Source organism: Gopherus evgoodei, chromosome 8, assembly GCF_007399415.2.
Source record: "Gopherus evgoodei ecotype Sinaloan lineage chromosome 8, rGopEvg1_v1.p, whole genome shotgun sequence".
Lineage (NCBI taxonomy): Eukaryota > Metazoa > Chordata > Testudines > Testudinidae > Gopherus > Gopherus evgoodei.
The window spans coordinates 66,778,312-66,796,806 of NC_044329.1; the positions used below are offsets into that span (position 1 = coordinate 66,778,312).

Below are 18,495 nucleotides of genomic sequence, written 5' to 3' on the forward strand. Positions count from 1 at the left end.
TTATTGATCTCAGTAATCAATCACTATCAGAATCCTACTGTTTTTAATTGACTATCATATGTTACTTTAGTTTTAGCATACCATTAGTTGTACGTTTGTGGCACCATAATACCCTGTGCTCAGTTGTTGTGAGTTCTTCTGTTCTTATGACTTCTACCATGATTTTGCTTTTAAGAGTTCAGTGGAGTAGGAAAGGATGACATGTCCTCTGTTTTGTAAAATCCTTACTGATTTTTCTCATGTTGGTAATAATACTGCCTATGTTCTTCCCCAAGGGATGATTTTGATAGATGGTACCACTGATGCTGAGCTGAAAAGAATGAGCTACAAATCCTGTAGTAGTACAGTTGATTCGTTCAAGTATGGTTGGAAAATAAAAGGAATCTGGAGAGCTAGTGACAGTCCAAAAGGAGAGACTGCAGCAAGCTTTGTTTTGTGCAGACATCTTTCATGTCATTGAACATTTATTTTATTTCATTTCATTTCAGAATGGGAATCCTCAAGCTCCCAAGAAAAAAGAGCACTTCATAGTGCATTAGAAATCTTTTTTAAGAGTCTATTTAATGACTTGCATGTTGTCAATATACGTATGTTTTTGCAAGGAGGTGGGGTTGGAGATAGAATGAATTGGTTGTGCTGTAGAATCAGGTAGATTGTGTCCTAGAAAGAGCAGTTTTACAGGCAACAGGGAAGCTGACATACTGCATTTTACTTTAAAGCTAAACTCCTCTGGAGCCTGGAACTGTCTTTGATCCATTGTTCAAGACATTCAGCCATCAGGGATGAGATTGATATGCACTTAAAATCAAAAGTCTTTTTAGGGAGGAGTATCCTGATCAGTGGAACTAGAGTAGAGGGCCATTGTTCACTGTGGGGACTGTAACTGACAGGGGCACCAGCTGAATGGGGATCATGGGGAGTGAGGCTGGAAGCAATTCTGCCACATGAACAGAGCAGTATGCAGGAAATAATACAATTTTACTTACGCAACTTAACCTGCATCCAGTTTCATTCTTTGTGAATGAAATGTGGTGACAGCATCGGAGCTGTGAGTTCTCCACAGTGGAGAAGCTGGTAGTGTGAGCCACGGAACTCTATCTAAAGCCCCTTTGATTTTGCAGATACAAAACCTAGCTCAGTGATGGATATGGTGAGAGGACGCATTCCAGCTGTACACAACCTGGTCATGCCAGAGGACAAGAGCAGCAGGAAAGTAAAACTGTTACTATACTTTAGTGGGGAGCAAGGCAGAGAGGTCTGCACTACGCTGAAGCTCACCACTGCTTTAAGTTTCTCAGCAGTCCTAGAAGTCCTGGGGAAATATTGCTCCCCGAAGCAGAATGAAACTGTGGAGTGATGCAGATTTTTCACAATCCAAAGGGTAGACCCCGGTGTTACTGACTTATGCACACAGGCTGCTACATGCTGTGACATTGGCAGACCAAGTTCCAGCTTATGCCCAGGTCACCGTGTCAAATGGACATTAAAAAATACATAGGTAGAATCTGTCTGGATCACTTGTGGGTTAATGTTAATAAAGTATGTATTAGAATTATAAGAACATGCTTAGTGTTTAGACTATCAAATGCTTGTGAGCTGCTTTATGCAATAATCTTACTTGTAATATCTGTGTTCCATAGTGTAATATTTGAGTAGTTGTATTGTGAGCCTCAGTGACCATTTGAATGGCTGTATAGGAGAGGGACATTAATTAGTATGAAGAGCAGCTCTTCTACAGAAATTGTTACATACCTCCTGAGAGAGGAGACCCATGACAGACTATGCGTGGATTTTACAGCTGGAAACTCCATAAATCTGGATTGAGGAACCATCAACAAAAAGATTTGAGACTCTTATTATTGTTCTGCTCTCCTCCCTGTGAAGAAGAGTCATGCAAGAGGACTCTTCCCATCAGCTCAGTATGCAGGTCGGAGCACATGGCAGGAGGGGGATACAAACTCTGAATCAAAAGAACTGGGTATCTCTGTGCTGCTTGGACGGGGTGGGTGAGCAGGAAGGTGTTTCCAGGCATAAACAAGAGATCCCCAGCTGCTTGGCCTCAGTTAGTCCTAAAGGTTAAATAGAACTTGCTAATTATAGAAGCCTATATTATATTTTGAAACGGCAGATTGTAACTCGTTAGTGTGTCTGCTTGCTTGCTTTAACCTTGTAAATAAGTCTTTAATTTCCTTTTCCTATCTAATAAATCTCATACACAGTAGAATCTCAGAGTTACAAACATCAGAGTTACGAACCCATTTGGAACTGGAAGTGTGCAATCAGGAAGCAGCAGGTGGAATCAGTTGTGAGAACAGCAAAGACACTGTTACATAAGGCTGCTTCCTCTGGGTCAAACCTCTTGTTAGCATTTGGTACACAGGAGTACCTCATCACAAGGGTGCCAAAACAGTCTAGTGCAGACACTGGTGGGACACATGACCAAAACACTGCTACTGATGAGAGGAGACCTGTTGCAGCCAGAAGGATAGAGATACTGCAGAGAGTAGATGGCCAGCAATCAGGGAAAGGAGGCATAACAGGAGTATGACAGGTCAGTCAAGGACCTAATGTCTCCCGTGTCTCACACCCCTGTGAGAATCCAACCATGCAACAGACATGTCCAGAAGGTGTGGACTAAAAGAGTTGCGAGGGGTAGACTGGCACTCGGGTTATATAGGGTGACTGCACAAGAGGGACAAGTGATCCAAAGGAACAGGAGGCATGATGCAGCAGACACATTCAGAGAGCCTACAGAGAGATAGTGATCATCACAGAACACAGAGACAGAGAACAATCCAGAGGCCAACCCCACAGGCAAGAAGGAAACTCCACAGAAAGATAGTTTGCTAGACTCACAGACAGGTGACAGGGAGACAGAGGGATCATTCTCAGTGTGATTACCTGTTGAGGAGACCAAACTACCCCAAAAGCTTTGTGGTAAAATTGAGAGTCCAGCTTGGCTACATAATAACAACCTCTAGCCAAAGAGGCATGGTTGGAGGGAGTCTGGATGTCAATTATTTGTTTTTAATGTGTATATTAAAATGCTTGTAAAAAAAAAAGTTGTATCAAGAGGGCCAGTGTTATCTGTGGGGACTGCTATTGACAAGACACCAGTGGAACAGGGAGTCAGGCTCTAAGCAACTCTGCTACATGGACAGAACAGTGCACTAGGTTAAATTAAGTTTCACTTAATCAACTTAGCCTGTATTCAGCTTCACCTTTTGTGAATGAAACAAGCAGTGAAGCTAGGGCAGCAGCAAAGAAAAGAGAAGTCTTTGTTCAAGATCGCAAAATATCCATCCCACCACAGTAACAGATCCAAGCTCTTGTAGCCAGCTGTCCTTGGTGTATATAGTCAGCTTTTCTGGTCTCTCAGTGAGTACTCCTGGGTAGGCAGTAAATTGTTTCTCTGTTTTTAGATGAGACAGACATTTTTTATAGGAGTGGAAGATTTAAGATGAATTAATGTTTACATACATGAAAAACTGAGAAAATATTTTAAAGGAAAATAGAAAAATTAGCTGGACTGTTACCTGTATTGACAATTGCTCTCTTATACAGACCACAGTTATTATGGCATTGTGCAATGTTGTGTGAAAACTTCCAATACTGTCAGAGACTCCATATAGTATTATTTATAAAAATAAATATGGTTTATAAAAATCTAAGGTAACAACAATGATGCTATCATCTGTTTCTAAATTATGGGCATACAACAAAGAAGACGAAGCTACAGTACAAGCTACTTGTAGATACATTTCATGCTCCTCTGACTGTAAAATGACTTCAATATTTTACATTGTGAAAAGATTTAGTTCATTATGTCAGTGAGATTTAATTGGTAAAGATTTCACCTGTATGACAGAATCCTAGGTTCCAAAATTCTACCATAGGATTAGGGCTAATACCTACTGCTGACATGATAGTGTATAGTATGTAGTGGGATGTTGAATTTTGAGAACTCATGTCAACAACTTACTAGTATAGGTTAGCTCCCATCTCTCAATTAAACACATTTGAGTGTCCAAGGCTGTGTGAACTATTTATCATAATTGCTTCTGAATTCACCTATACTATCTCTGCATTAGTGATGCCCTGGAGTAGAAAGGTGATAATTTAAACCAAACACAGTTCTACAAGAATACCATGCTACAGGATGTGAATTAGAACTGCTTCCTCAAAAGTGTCATAAAGGACATGAAATCACTGCAAATGAGTGGCCACTGGATTGAGACAATGTAAAGCACATGCATAATATCATGAATGGGCTTTAGCACAACAGACTGACAGCTAGGAAAATGGAAGTATATGTTCATGGATGTTTTGGTGAAGTTTCATTTCCAACTTAGTTACAATTTGTTCGGACAGATTTTTTCTGAACACCTCTAATAACCCAGATGTTTCTTTCATGTAACAATGATCCTCCCACCTGTGCACATAGGCAATTGGGAGCTGAGAACAATAGGGCAAGGTGTTCATATAGCAGTAATGTCCCTGGTAAGCTGAGTGCTATACACAGAAATAAAAGAGATGTTTGGTTTCAGATTGGTCCTTTATAGCCTAACATCTTGTGACAGGAGGTTGCTTTGTAGTCTTATAGTGGGGTGGACACCCGCTCCTGTCCTGAAGAGCTTAAAAGAGTCTTGGGAGAGGGCTGTGGTAGGGGAAAACTTGGGCTAATTGGGGAAGTAGCCACAGATGGGCCATGCCCCAATCAGGCCGCAGCTGGCCCTATAAAGAGGCTGTGGGCCAGGTGCACAGGCTGTCTCTCTCTAGGCACAGAGGGAGAAGGGCCTGGTTGCTTGAGACTTGAGTAAGGTACTGGAGTAGAGCAGTGCTGGGGAATAGGGCAAGGGAGACAAGGAGCTCCTGTCTGGAAAACCCCCAGGTTTCAGGCCTAGCCAAAGGCCTGAAAAGGTACTGGGCTTGCAGAGGTGCATGGAGGCAGCAGGTTCAAAACCCCCTTGCCAATGATGAGTGATATGGACTGCAGTCTGCCCCAGAGGGATAGATGTGGGGGGATAGATGAAGACTGGCAGTGAACACTGAGGCAAGGTGGGGATAGAAGGTGGGGATTCCCCTGGGAGGGAAGCCCAGAGAGTGGGGGTACTGCTAGGGGGCAGAGCCCAAGGGAGAGGGGCACTGGGGTCTGGGAGGGACACGGGGCCAGTGACAAGCAGTACATTGGCTTGCAGAGGGCACTCCAATGGCTGGAACACTAATTCCCCAGAAGATGCAGGAGGTGCTGCAGAGGTGAGTTGTGCATCACTACAGGTGTGTATTAGCTTTCAGTTTATTGGATTCTTCCATTATTGCTGTAGAAAAGCTATTGACTAGGACTCAAGTCTGCAAGTTGCTCAGCAACCTCAGCTCTTATCACCTCTGAGAGCTGCTCAGCACTTTTCCAGATTAAACTCTTGATGTGCCCAAAGCCACTGGTTTGGACTAAAAACTGAAAAGGAGAGGAAAAGCTGTTAACACGTGGTTCCGCAATTAAGGGTGTTGTGGCACTTCAACAGGACCACCAAAACAGATAATGTATACTAAATTTAATGAATAGTTGCAATAAAGCTCAAAGACTTAAATAAACCTGGGACCACTACATTGAAGAAGTCATTACTCCTTCTAATATAAAACCCTGCAACAGAAAATACAACCAGGGAACATCTATTATGCTAGTGATTCCAGAATTCCCACAGCAATAGCTGGCCTCTAGTGGACAGAATTTTCAAACTTGGAAGACTAATGCTAGATACCCAAATCCATATTTAGACATGTCAATAGATGGCCTAATTTTCCAAAGGTTCTGAGCTCCCACAATTCTCATTGATGTCAATTTGTTTAGCAGCTTTGAAAATCAGGCTACTGTCTTTTATTTATTCATTTGAATGTGTAAGAAAAAAAAGAGAAAAAAAGAGGCACTTGTTTAAACATTCTGTGTATCTCTGAGAAACTCTACTGGATTTATTGTGTTTAAGTAGCCATAACTAAGGCTGCGAGTTTGTCATGGAGGTCACAGATTCCAAGACTTTCTGTGACCTCAGTGACTTCTGCTGTGGCTGGCCAATGAGAGCTGTGAAGCCGGCGCTCTGGGTGGAGACAGCGTACAGAGCTGCCTGGCTACGTTCCACCTAGCAGCTGAGCGAAAGGGATGTCGCCACTTCCAGGGAGCCCTTCAATTAAGCGCCACCCAGAACCCACCTCACCCCGTCCCATGCCCCAATCCCCGGCCCCCTCCCACACCCAAACTCTGCTGCTGCTCAGGGTGGGAGGCGCAGAGCCATGTAGGGAGTCTGTCAGCCCTGCCAACCTCCCCAGCACCAATAGAGTTCCCGGACTGCGCGCCACTGCCTGCACCCACCCAGAACCATCTACTGTTAAATGAAAAGAATAAATTTACTATCAAGTGGAATGATTGCTTGAAACAGTATAGTATGTTACACTTGTAGTATTATATTACATTCCACCTTTCATTTAAAAAAATGTAGTAGAGTCAATAAACTATTGTATGACCTCTGTAACTGTGTATAGTCATTGCACTACCAGTATCTTAATGTATTACTATGTGGTTTGGGTTATCCAAACAAGAAATCAGTATATTAAAGCAGGCAAACCTCAGATGTTGTAAGTTTTTGGGATTCAGTTCTATAGATTCCAATAGGAATATCTCCTGTTGAAGAACAAAGTTTCTGATATAGTCTGGCATATGTCCTAATCCATAGGTCATCTTCTGTGATTTTCATCTGGAAAAATAACAGCAGAAAGTAAGGTTCTAATTCTACAACGTTTTGCTCTTTCCCTTTGAGATGTTGTGTATGACATTGCACCCCATAACACTTAATGGAAATATGCTTATGAATGTATCTATGATATAACAGGAATACATTTTATGCTACATATGCCATGTGACATAGCTATGTAAAGGTTATGATCTACTGAATATATTCATCCTATTTGTATGCATGTATAATTTTTTGTATTCAATTTATGAATATTGGTTGTATACTTACTTGATTTCTAAGTAGCCTTATTAAAGCATTTGGTCAGCTTCTTGAGAAATGAGAAATGAGAATGGGCAAATTAAGTGCCCAATCAAGAAACACTTAAAGGACAATGAATCTTAGAAGGCTCCAATCCATATAAGAAGTCTACCTGAGGACGTTCAGGGTAGCATGTAAACAAGGGTTGCTGCCTATAAAAACTGAGTCATGCATGGACATGTGACTTGCCCATGTGACTCCAAAACTCCATCCTGGAGTTGGATTTTGCATAGGAGAGAAGAGGAGGTCTCCACCCACGAGACAGTCTATTTAAACCCCTGGAAGACCCCTCCATTTGGTCTTCAACTATCTAAAGAGATATCCTTGAGGGTGGAGAGGCTACCTGAAAGAAACTGGAACAAAGGACAGTAACTACAGGGGGTGTGAGTGATTGCTGGACCCAGAGTAGAATGAGATTAGTCTGCAAAAGGAAGCTTACTGGAATTCCTCTGAGGGTGAGGTTTTTAATCTGTATTCAGTCTGCTTACTGTATTAGACATAGACTTGCATGTTCTATTTTATTTTGGTTGGTAATTCACTTTGTTCTGAGGTTGCTACTTGGAACCACTTAAATCCTACTTTCTGTATTTAATAAAGTCACTTTTTACTTATTTAATTAACACAGAGTATGTATTAACACCTAGTGGGGACACGCAAACAGCTGTGCATATCTCTCTATCAGTATTATAGAGGGCAAACAATTTATGAGTTTACCCTGTATAAGCTTTATATACACTTCTTAACCTGCTTTCAGTTAAGCCTACAGCTGTTAGGGAACATGGTTCAGACATGGGTTTGGGTTTGCAGCAGGCTAGTGGGTCTGGCTCAAACCAAGCAGGGCACTGAAGTCCCAAACTGGGAGGGCAGGGAAAGCAGGGGCAGAAGTAGTCTTGGCACATCAGTTGGCTGTACCCAAGGGGGGTTCTGTGATCCAACCCGTCACACCCTTCCTAAGGGACTTTCCCAAGCAAATGCCTCAGTATTTTGGAAAGGAGCTTCCAGTTTTAAAATTATTTGGTAATTCTTTTACTGACTGTCTAACATCCATGTTAAGTCTTAGAGTAAAAGAAAAGTAAAATGTCTGACAGCACAAATATGGTGTCATGGAGAGACGGAGGAACACAAAGAGTAATTTGAATTGAGAAGAATTGAGTATGTGGCATTAGGAGAATTGAATCTATTTTACTTGTCTCAGCAACCAGAATGTTAGAAAGATCAAAGTAGCACTATTAAGCATGAATGTCATGTGAAATTAATTTGAAAATTCTTCCACATCTTCCATAACTACTACGATAGAGCTACTTAAAAAGTGACGACATTTGAGATACAACCAATGTGATTCAATTTAAGATGCTGTGCATCAACTTGCATGGTTATAATGGTTGACTAGCTGGTGGGGGAAAAATGTTTAAAATAATAGATGTAACTTTTGAAACAAATTACTTAAAGAACTGTTAACCAGGGGATGCCTTTCATTTCCTAGTGCCCAGTCTTGTAAACCTTGTCTTGCATGACTAATCCTGTGGAAGTCAGCAGGGATCATTCATGTAAAGAAGGGATTGTAGAACTGATGTCCTGAAGGCCTGATACAAAGCCCAGTGGAGAAATTCTTGTTGACGTCAATGATCTTTGGATCATGTACTTATCCTCTGAAATAGGACATTAACACTGCCAACATTGAACTTATTGAGCAATATCACTGCTCCCAATAGTAAGCTCAGAATTTGCAAATTAATTTCAACTTATTCATGTTGTGCAATGTCTTTCACATTTGAGGCTACTGGACTGAATATAATACATTATTTATATGGCACCTGTGGCAGCGAATGCCATTTCCTTTTCCTTTTAAAACTATCAAACCCCTTTGTACCAATCTTTCATTGTTGGTTGAAATAACAGCACTTCGTCCAAGGAAGCTGCTTTGTCGCTCATGAATAATTGATTCAGGCATGATGAATAATAGATATGATAAAGCCTCTAATTTCCTAGGAGCAGGAAATACAGTATGAGAAACTCAACTAACCTATGCCTTCTATCTTTATCCGATATTTAGGGGTCAGTTCTGCCCTGATTTTACCACCAGTGCAAACTCATTTGACATGAGTGGGATGGCACAAGATAAAGTCCTAGCCACATTTAGCCTTTCCGTAGCCAATAACTTTCATTAATAAGTACTTTCATATTCTTTAAATTCTGTTTAAGGGTGTTTTACTCCATACAAAAGAGTATTATAGACAATCTATAGAGTTTTTTTCAAAATCTTTATTTAAATTCCAAACACTGGCATAACATCTGCCGTTTTTTTTTCTCTATCTTCTTTTTTCTTTACATATCTTTTTATGTTTGTTTTGTTTTGCAGGTAATCAAAGTGGTGAACTTTTCCACCTATTTTATCGAACTTTTACTCTGAAGATACGGAAAATAATGGCCTTCACTTTACTCTCATGAGAGAACCACAGTACAAAAAGAGCAGTGGTATTTTGTGGAGGGCACAGGACCTTCTATGGCACCATTTCATCATCTTTAATAAAAACAAAACAAAACTTACAGAACAAAGAAACCCAGATCCTGGTGTGGTATCTAGTCCCAGCAGAAGTCTTGTGATAGAGATCATATAATCCTTCACAAATGACTGCAAGATTAGAAAGAGAGAAAGAAAAGAAAGTTTAAGTGCACAGATAAGCAGGTGATTACAAGGTCAGCAGCACTATATGTGAATTCTGAACTAAAATATATGTATTCACAACAGGTCATTTTTTTCCTGGTGAAAATACGAGGTATTAAGGACTGTTTAATCTAACAGAGAAAGGCATAACAAGAACCAATGGCTGGAATTTAAAATCAGACAAATTGAAACTAGAAATAAAGCATTTTTTAAAAGTAGGGTGTTGAAACAAACTACCACAGGGAGGAATGGATTCTCTGTCTCTTGATATCTTCACATCAAAACAGGATTCTTTGCCACACAAGCTACTGGGCTCAGTGCAGAGGTAAAGGAATGAATTCTATAGCCTGTGTTATACAAGAGGTCAGACTAGATGATCTAATGGTCACTTCTGACTTTCAAATGAGTGAATCTAAGCTAAACTTCTCCCTTTAGGCTGGGCTACAGGGAGGCAGAGGGTTATCCATGGTCCTTCAGTTGTAACAAGTCTGTTCTGTGCCATCTACCTACTTGTGCATTGGGAGCCAGAGATCAGAGAAAGCCGTCAATCCTCTTCCCTCATGACACTGTATTGGCTTTCAGTGGATGGCTGTATGTTTGGTTGGTTCAAGATAGACTCAATATATTCTTGTTGGTCAAAGTTGCAGACTTGGGTCTATAATTAGCTTTTATAGCAGCTTAATCTTAGGGTTTATCTACACCCAGAAGTTGTATTGGTCTAAGGTGTGTGTGTGTGTGTTTTAAGCTGGTAAAAAAGACTGTGTGGCTATTCTTATTTTAATTTAAACCAGGCTTATTTTGGTTTAGTTTGTTTATTAGGAATCACAGAATCGCAGAATCATCGAACTGGAAGGGATCTCGAGAGAGCATCTTGTCCAGTCCCCTGCACTCATGGCAGGACTAAGTGTTATCTACACCAGAGGTTCTCCAACTGTGGTCTGCAGATCGCCAGTGGTCCATGAGCTCCATTCAGGTGGTCTGTGGATAGTTACCTCTAAAGTGACCGCCTGGGCGACCACACACGAGAGAATGAAGGGCCACCAACCTAATTAGTGGAGCCACTCCTAATTAGTGGAGCCACTGCCTGGACCCTGGAGAAGATGCACATGTAAGGTGAGGTGGTGGTTTTGGGGGGAATAAGGGGTAGGTGGGAGGGGGAAATGGGGTGAGAAGGGGGGTGGGGGGAATTTGGAATGTGCAGAGTTGCAGTGGCCAGAGAAAGAGGCTACTTTCCCCAGCTCCAGGGCTGCAGCTGCTGGGGAGACAGAACCCTTCTTCCCAGCCCCAGCTCGGGGGCTGTCATGGTGGTGGAGAGAGGGAGAGTCCCCCCCCAATCTTTCCCAGCCCAGCTGAGGGACTGCTAAGGTGGGGGAGACAGGGAGAGACCCCTGCCTCCTTCCCAGCCCCAGCTTGGGGGCTGTCATGGCGGAGGAGAGAGGGCACATCCATTGCATTAGAAAGGTAAGACTACTGATATTAAAATGAGTTGTGTGCTTTTATTTGTAGAACAAAAAAACATTTATTATTAAGCTTTTTTTTATATAGCGCTTTTATCCAAAACACTTTACAATAGCTAGCTAATGGTACAAACAACATTTGGAAAGATCATTAAGTGGTCCTTCTCAGCAATTTTCAAGTGGTCCATGAATAAAAAAGTTTGAGAACCACTGATCTACGCCATCCCTTTAATCAGTTTAGACTGAACTGGCATACTCTTAAAAAAAAAAAAAAAAAAGCTCAACCTGATTTGGGATAGAGACCTGAACCTAGTCTCTCACATCCCAGGTGAGAGTCTTCACCACTAGGCTGTTGCTTCCTTCCCCTCAGAAATCCCATCCTGGAGCTCAGAAACCTTCCCAATGAAATTTTCATCAAATAGATATGTTTACATGAAGAGCTTGGACAAATCAATTTTTTCAAATGAAAAACTTTCTGCCAAAAAATTCCAGACCTGCTCTATTGACTGTAAATTGTCTCATTCCAACCAGTAATAACGTTCTGTATACAAAGAAAATTCTGGCTGATAACATATAACAGCAAATATAAAATATTGAGGATGACAGGAGTTAATAATGACAAAAATCTGTTTCCATAAGAGAGTGTCCTCATTCATCTATCACTTGTAAAATAATACCAAATTTAGTGTTCATATCCTGGGGCAGCGTTAGAATTTGCCTTGTGAGTAAATACATTTATTTCCAAAATGTACAGCAATTGATGAATAGCTTTAAAATGTTGGGGTTTTTGTTTTTGTAGCTAAATACCTGCCTCCTGTATTGAAAAGTTTGACAGATATACGTAGCCTCAAGAAGTTGCTCTGCATGCTATATATTTTCTTTTGGAAAGCGTCTTCAAAAAAAAAGGCAAAAAACCCTCCAACTAGGTTTAAGGTTAGAGGTAATAACGAATGTGCAACCAAACTAATTTCTGAAAAACTGAGCAGTTGGGGCCTGATCACCCTCAGGTGGACTTGATTTAGGCTGCTCTGTTAGAGCCAGACTCTCCTATCCCAACTCACACCGAGTGGAAATGTGGAGTTAGGTACTAATTGGTGTAATTAAGTTTAGCACTGTCTAGCATTGTGGGCTTGTTACTGTAAACACATGAGTTACGTCACTCATGTGAATCATTCTGTTGGTTTCCGTGGGATTACTCAGATGAGTAAAGTCAGTCATTTGCGGGACAAGGATCTGACTTTGTAAAGCAGAACACAAGTCAAGACTTGGCAACTACATAGTAAATGGCATAATCCAGATGGGTGCATGCGTATAGTATGCATTATTAATGTCCCTTACACTTTGGCAGTGAAGAGCTTCAGGTGCAAAGTTCCAGTGTGACTAGCAGGAACAATTTGCATATTCCATTATGATCACTGTTGGGTTAGTGAGTGAACAGACACTAACAGCCAAAGCATGTGACCTCTTGGCTCTGTCTTGGCATTCCCTGCTGTGGCTCTGTCATGGAGGTTGGTGAAACACCCTTTTTTCATTTTTTTATTTTTTTTATTTTTAATTGGATTGTTTTTATTGGATTGGAACATTTCTGAGTATTGTAAATGAGCCTTTAGTTGTTCCTCTCCTGATGAGTTTTCTGGTGCACTCCGTATTCGGGGCAGCCAGAACTTAGCTCTGTATGGCCCCAGGTCTGCAACTGGTTCTGTGTGGTGGATTCCTGGACATTCATAGTACACCACTATATGAAGCCCTAGTTGCAGAATCATCTGTCTAATCTTATGAAGGTTACACGCTTAAAACAATGTCTTTAAAATGTTAATATTTTACTAATAATCAACTATATAACTATAATACTATAAAGAAAAAGCTTTTCCTTGCACTACTTTAAAAGTAACTTTGTTTGTTTTTTCATATATTAAAGATAAAGCAATAATAACCCAATACATATCAACCAGCATACAACAAAACATTACAAAGTGGCTCATGTAACAACTAAATATAAATCTATGCAGTGATAAAGCATTTGTGTTAGAGAACAGTAGGTGTTGTCATGTACAGTACCTGGTACAGCAGGGTGTCCAACATACTAATGCTGAAAACCCTTCCAGCAGCAAAAGGCAGTCGAAACATAAATGCCAGATTAGAACCCTTCTCCCGTTCTTTCTGTTCAAAGATTAAAAATAAAGAAATTAAAATAATTTCAGAGGTTCCTTTTATCTTTTAAAAAACATAGTATATAATGTCACAGCGGTGCTTCCTTGGAACAAACTGCAGCAACCAAAATAAAATTTACTTTCTCTGGGTAGTCATTCATTTGTGTTTACAGATAGAAACAAAAACATAGCAAATTACAGGTGTCAGGATCAATTATTAAAGGCCTGATTGTTAGATTTGTTGCCTGGCTCTTAACCTGCTAGAGGAGATCCCCACACCTGCATGGAGTCTCATGGGTCCATGCTAGCAGATCTGCTTGTCTGATTAGATCCTGTGAGTGATTCAGTCTTTGGGAGAGAGGGAAGGTCAGGGGCTGCTCATATTGGGCCTGATCCAAAGTTAATTGAAGTCAATGGGAGTCCCTCTGTTGCCATCAATGGGTTTTAGATCAGGCCTACTGTATCTAGTGAGGAGGCACCAAACCCTATTGGAAGTTCACTTCTCTGATGTCTGAGGCTTGTACAGGGAACTACTAAGGAGAAAATAAGAACAGAGGGTTCTCTTGCAGGGGTTGGGAGGTTGCTGAACAGGGAAAGAAGAGGTGGAAGCTAGATGGGGCCAGAGGCGGTTGTTTTGATACCTTTGGGGAAGGGAAATAGAGATAGAAAAAGTGCAGAAACATTACAGTGATATCTCTCTTCCCTCCCTCCTTCCTCTTCCTTTCAGATAAATTACATTAGGTCCTACTGCTGCTTGTTCCCTTAGCTATCAGAGGAGAGAGCTAACAGGTTTGAAGCATTTTCAAGAAATCAGTGATAAATGAAATGCAGGCTTTCAATCCTAGAGATGTCATGAACAGTGGGTCAGTGTGGTAAAGATACTCTGCAAACTTCCAAGTTAACGAGTCACTTTTGCATACAGACTAGCAGTCTGTTGGAACCAACGTGTCATTTATATGTACTCATGTTGACTTTCATCGTGTTGTCACACCTGCTGTTTTTCATTGTTTGACATTTTCATTGTGAATAAATGTTGATTTGTATGAACACTGTCAAAAAAAGTCACAAAGTAGGAAAATTCTTTCCAGTTTAAAATATCTAGTAAAATCACTTAAGATATGACATCAGTGGAATTTCTTTTAAAAACTAGGCTCCTTTTGAGCTAAAGCAGACTGACAACATTATTAAAATTAAACTTTTGTTGTTTCTCTTTTTAAAATGAAGAAAATATAGAGTTTTATGCCAAATTTACTATCTTTATTAAATTTGTTTATTAAGCAATGAAGAGTGGCAACATAAATAAAATCCCCACCTCCAAATACAACTAATAATCCACTGTTTCCCTAAAATTATAGCATTGCTAACATGTTTCTGTGGTACTAATATATCAGAGTGCCAGCTGACTAGTGTTCATCTGCTGTATGAATAATGAAACATCAGTGTCACTGTAACTCTTTCTGTCCACCAAGATTTGAGGCAAACAGATAATTTATTGATTGCTCTAGTGATCACTCATGCATTTTTTGATTATCCAGTTACACTAGCCAATAAATTATTGGCTGCCAGAGCTTGCAATTCTTTCACATGCAAAACTCATATTAACTTCTACAGGAGTTCTGTCACCAGTCCACATGCAGAGAATTGTGTATAGAAGAGGCAAAATGCTTCCTTTGCCCATTGGTGTGAAGAAGTTTCAAACTACACAAACTCTGTGGAAATGTGCACATCTGTTGTGACATGCTGCTGGGAAGCAGTGTTAACAGGTGCTCTACTTCTTCGGGTGCATAAAGGGAAAGAATGAGCATGTTGGAGGGGTGTGGGGAGATAAAGGCTATAATGGAAAATTGCTGTCTCCCCAGCTGCAGCTGTCAATATTTCATTTTTTATAGTGACTATTCCAAACAACCTACAATAGGTCATCTTTACAGTAGGCTAGGTGAGGCTCCTCTGTCTTCAACTACTGCTGCTGGTCTTGGCTTCCACTCCACTTGTTCAGTGTTTTCCACAGTATATGTACTTGCAAAGGCATCTCTGAACTGGTCCCCGCTCCACAGTCAGAATTGTCTGTTATGTCCATGCTAGCTCCCTAGAGACCTCCCCAGCTAATCAAGTCACTTGAGCATTTACCCCACTATCAAACTCCCTCTGCCCCCGCAATAAAAAATTGTATTCTTCTCATTAAGGTTCAGTAGCTCCCATCTCTGCTAACCCCACATGATCAGGGCCAAGAATTCATCCATTAATGACAGAGTTATTAGGCTCTATACACAGTTAGTATGCACATTCAAGTACTTCCATAAGGAAATTGGTCAAAGGGAAATGAACATGCAGATAAAACTCTGCATCCTCCTGCTCCCCTGGTCCTTATGTATACTTGGCCAGAACATTAAGCCTTAAAATAATAGATTTGGCCTTAAGGGGAAGTGTTATATAATGGATGAAAACATAAGGGATTTATATAAACTATTCTAAAACTCAACTTGTTCTAATAGAGAATATCCTTTCTACATGTGTTTTAACCATCACATGAAGATTTTTCTATTAAAATGTAAAACACGATTAAAAAAATCTCTGAGACTTTTTTTCATAGAAGATGGCAAATGCCTTTGAGCAAGAAAAGTATTGGTACTAAAATATATTACATAGCCTAGTGTTCATTCCTGCTTTTAAAGAGCTTAATTATTAGAAACACAGCAGCTATGAAAACCATTTAAAGTACACAGGGAGATTAGTGCCTAGGTATAAATGTCTTTTAAGGTAGAATTAGCAGAAGTACTTGGTAGTGGGGTATATGCTTCATTCTGGTGCTGAAAGAATTAATATGGGTCTGAGAGGCCAATTATGCTACCTGATTGCACCTGGAGGGTAGGCCAGGTTTAATTAAAGATAAAACCCAGCTGGGGAAAGGAGCAGGTGACTCTAAAGAAGGGAAGTACAACTTAGAAGGTGATTGCAGAGAGAAAGTCTGCAGTTACTTTCTGTGATAAGTAAGTGGGGAAGACTGGTGGGGTCAAGAAGCATCCCTACAGAGAAAGTTGGCCCTGGAATTTTTTTCTAAGTAGCAAAGTCTGTTAGGAGATTCGGAGTGACATAAAACAGTCACTGGGGTGGAGTAACTTCTGGCAGTGAGCCCTTGTAATGGGACTGGATTTGGTCTTCTAGGGAGAGACCCTTGTGAAATGTTCAATAGAAAAACAGAAAGGAATGGGCAAAAATGGATTTATATTTGTACCTGTAATTTGGGAATTTGTTGGGAGATTTCTGGAGGGGAGTCCTGGCTATGAGAAAAGGGTAAATTTAGAGACCATGAGAGAATTCTGCTGACAGAGTGTGGTAGGAAGAAGTCCAGGGAGGTGGAAGCAATGAGTCTAGGATCCCTGGACTAAAATCCAGGCTCATCTGTCTTCAACTACTGCAAGGGGGTCTGGTTTCCCCTACTAGCTACTGGAGAAGATGGTGTAAAGCCCCTGAGAAGGGGATAAGGAGTGCTGAAAGCCTCTGAGAGAAAAATATGAGAATCAGGGGGGCCCAGAGTTGTGATCAAATACTTTTTTGTAAAAACATTGGACTTTGTTACTCCAAAAGAGATGGGACAAAAGCATGACCTCACAGGAGCACCCAGTTGCAAGAAGAGAATTCACTGTAGAACAAGATCAACCATCAACAGGGGCATTAGAGAGAACATAAGCCTGCTAAACTTTACCGAGCCATGAGGACTTCATTTTTCTACACACTTAGCATTGGCCAAGTATTCTCACTGAAATCAGTGGAAGGCTTCCTGTTAACTCAATGGAAGTATTCAGGCCACCTCTGAGCACTTTTTGAAGTACCAGTCATATACTTAGTTACTATTGAATAACAGGCTTGAACCAAAAACACATTATCTTGAGTACTTCCAGATTTCTTTGAAGTTTGAATCTAGCCTTTATGGTTCAGGTTTACTTCTGATATTTTATCTTTTTTGATATATTAATTTGTGACTTGAGTCTCAGGATAAAAAAAGAATTAGAACTAAATAGAGTGTGTGAGCTGAAAATTCCAACACTGAAAAAAAGACAGTGACACAATCTCACATACAAAGACTACTTTTGATGTGGCTTGGGTTTTGGCCAGGATTGGAAGCTTTTACTGTGTGGTCCTAATCATTACTAAAATTGCTCTCAGGAACATCTCTATCATCTCCTTCTGTGATGTATTCATGATAATCATTTATCTTCAGATACTTCACTTTTTAACACTACTAAAGCATTTTTAGTAGCTGAATGTTTCTGATTAAATATATAGGGCTTAATCCTGCAAATTTACATTAGCAGTCCTTCCGTTCACAAATCGTATCATTGAGGTAAGAATAAGGGCTACTCATGTAATTGTTTTGAGGATCAGGCCCATAGATTTGATCATGCTGCTAGATAACCATCTTTAGTATAGTGGAATAGAGTTGAAGAGATTTCATATTCATTTTGTATGAAATAAATCTTATAGGTGTGTGCTTAAAGTGTAAGATTCTTTTTCATTTACTACTTTGATATAGGTTTTTAATCTTCATGAAATTAAATTATATAAACTATATAAAGCTTTTCAGAAAGGGGGAGGGATATCTCAGTGGTTTGAGCATTGGCTTGCTAAACCCAGGGTTGTGAATTCAGTCCTTGAGGGGACCACTTAGGGATCTGGGGCAAAATCAATAGTTGGTCCTGATCATGAAGGCAGGGGGCTAGACTTGATGACCTTTCAGGTTCCCTTCCAGTTCTATGAGATAGGTATATCTCCATATTTATGCCATAAATATTACAAAGCAAATAGGCTCTGGACTCAATGTCCTATCAGAAAACAAATGTAAGGAATAAAATGTACCCTTCCATCTGCTCAGTATGATTTGTAGAGGATTCTGTTTTGGTAGCAAAAAGGTGGGGTGGGAGGAAAGAGATGCCATGTTTTGGGAATATTTTTTGGCTGATGCTTAAATTTTGAAAAGAAGTAGGAGAGGATCTTGGGTATTCCTGCCCAGCTTATTTCAAAACAGGTGCTCGTAAACAGGGAAGGGGGGCTGTAGGTATGTTTTTTTTCTCTTTATTTTTAAATCCTTCATATTCCAGCTCTATTCTGCCTCTTATTACAGGCTTGCTTTTCTTTACTTTTGCTTAAAAGATTTGTGAGTAATAAAATGCTCACTCAGGCAT

At 40.3% G+C, this 18,495-nt stretch overlaps 1 protein-coding gene across 8 annotated transcripts in view; it reads right to left on the reverse strand.

Annotated features, from left to right (window-relative positions):
- The window catches only part of KCNT2 (potassium sodium-activated channel subfamily T member 2), a 283,250-nt gene that overhangs the window by 25,737 nt on the left and 239,018 nt on the right, over positions 1 to 18,495 (reverse strand). For all 8 annotated transcript variants that reach the window (XM_030573508.1, XM_030573507.1, XM_030573506.1 and 5 more), the window contains 3 exons: positions 13,224 to 13,325; positions 9,592 to 9,675; positions 6,618 to 6,746 (listed from right to left, as the gene is read on the reverse strand). In XM_030573508.1, the coding sequence (XP_030429368.1) occupies positions 6,618 to 6,746; positions 9,592 to 9,675; positions 13,224 to 13,325 (315 nt within the window). The remainder of the gene's footprint in view (positions 1 to 6,617; positions 6,747 to 9,591; positions 9,676 to 13,223; positions 13,326 to 18,495) is intronic.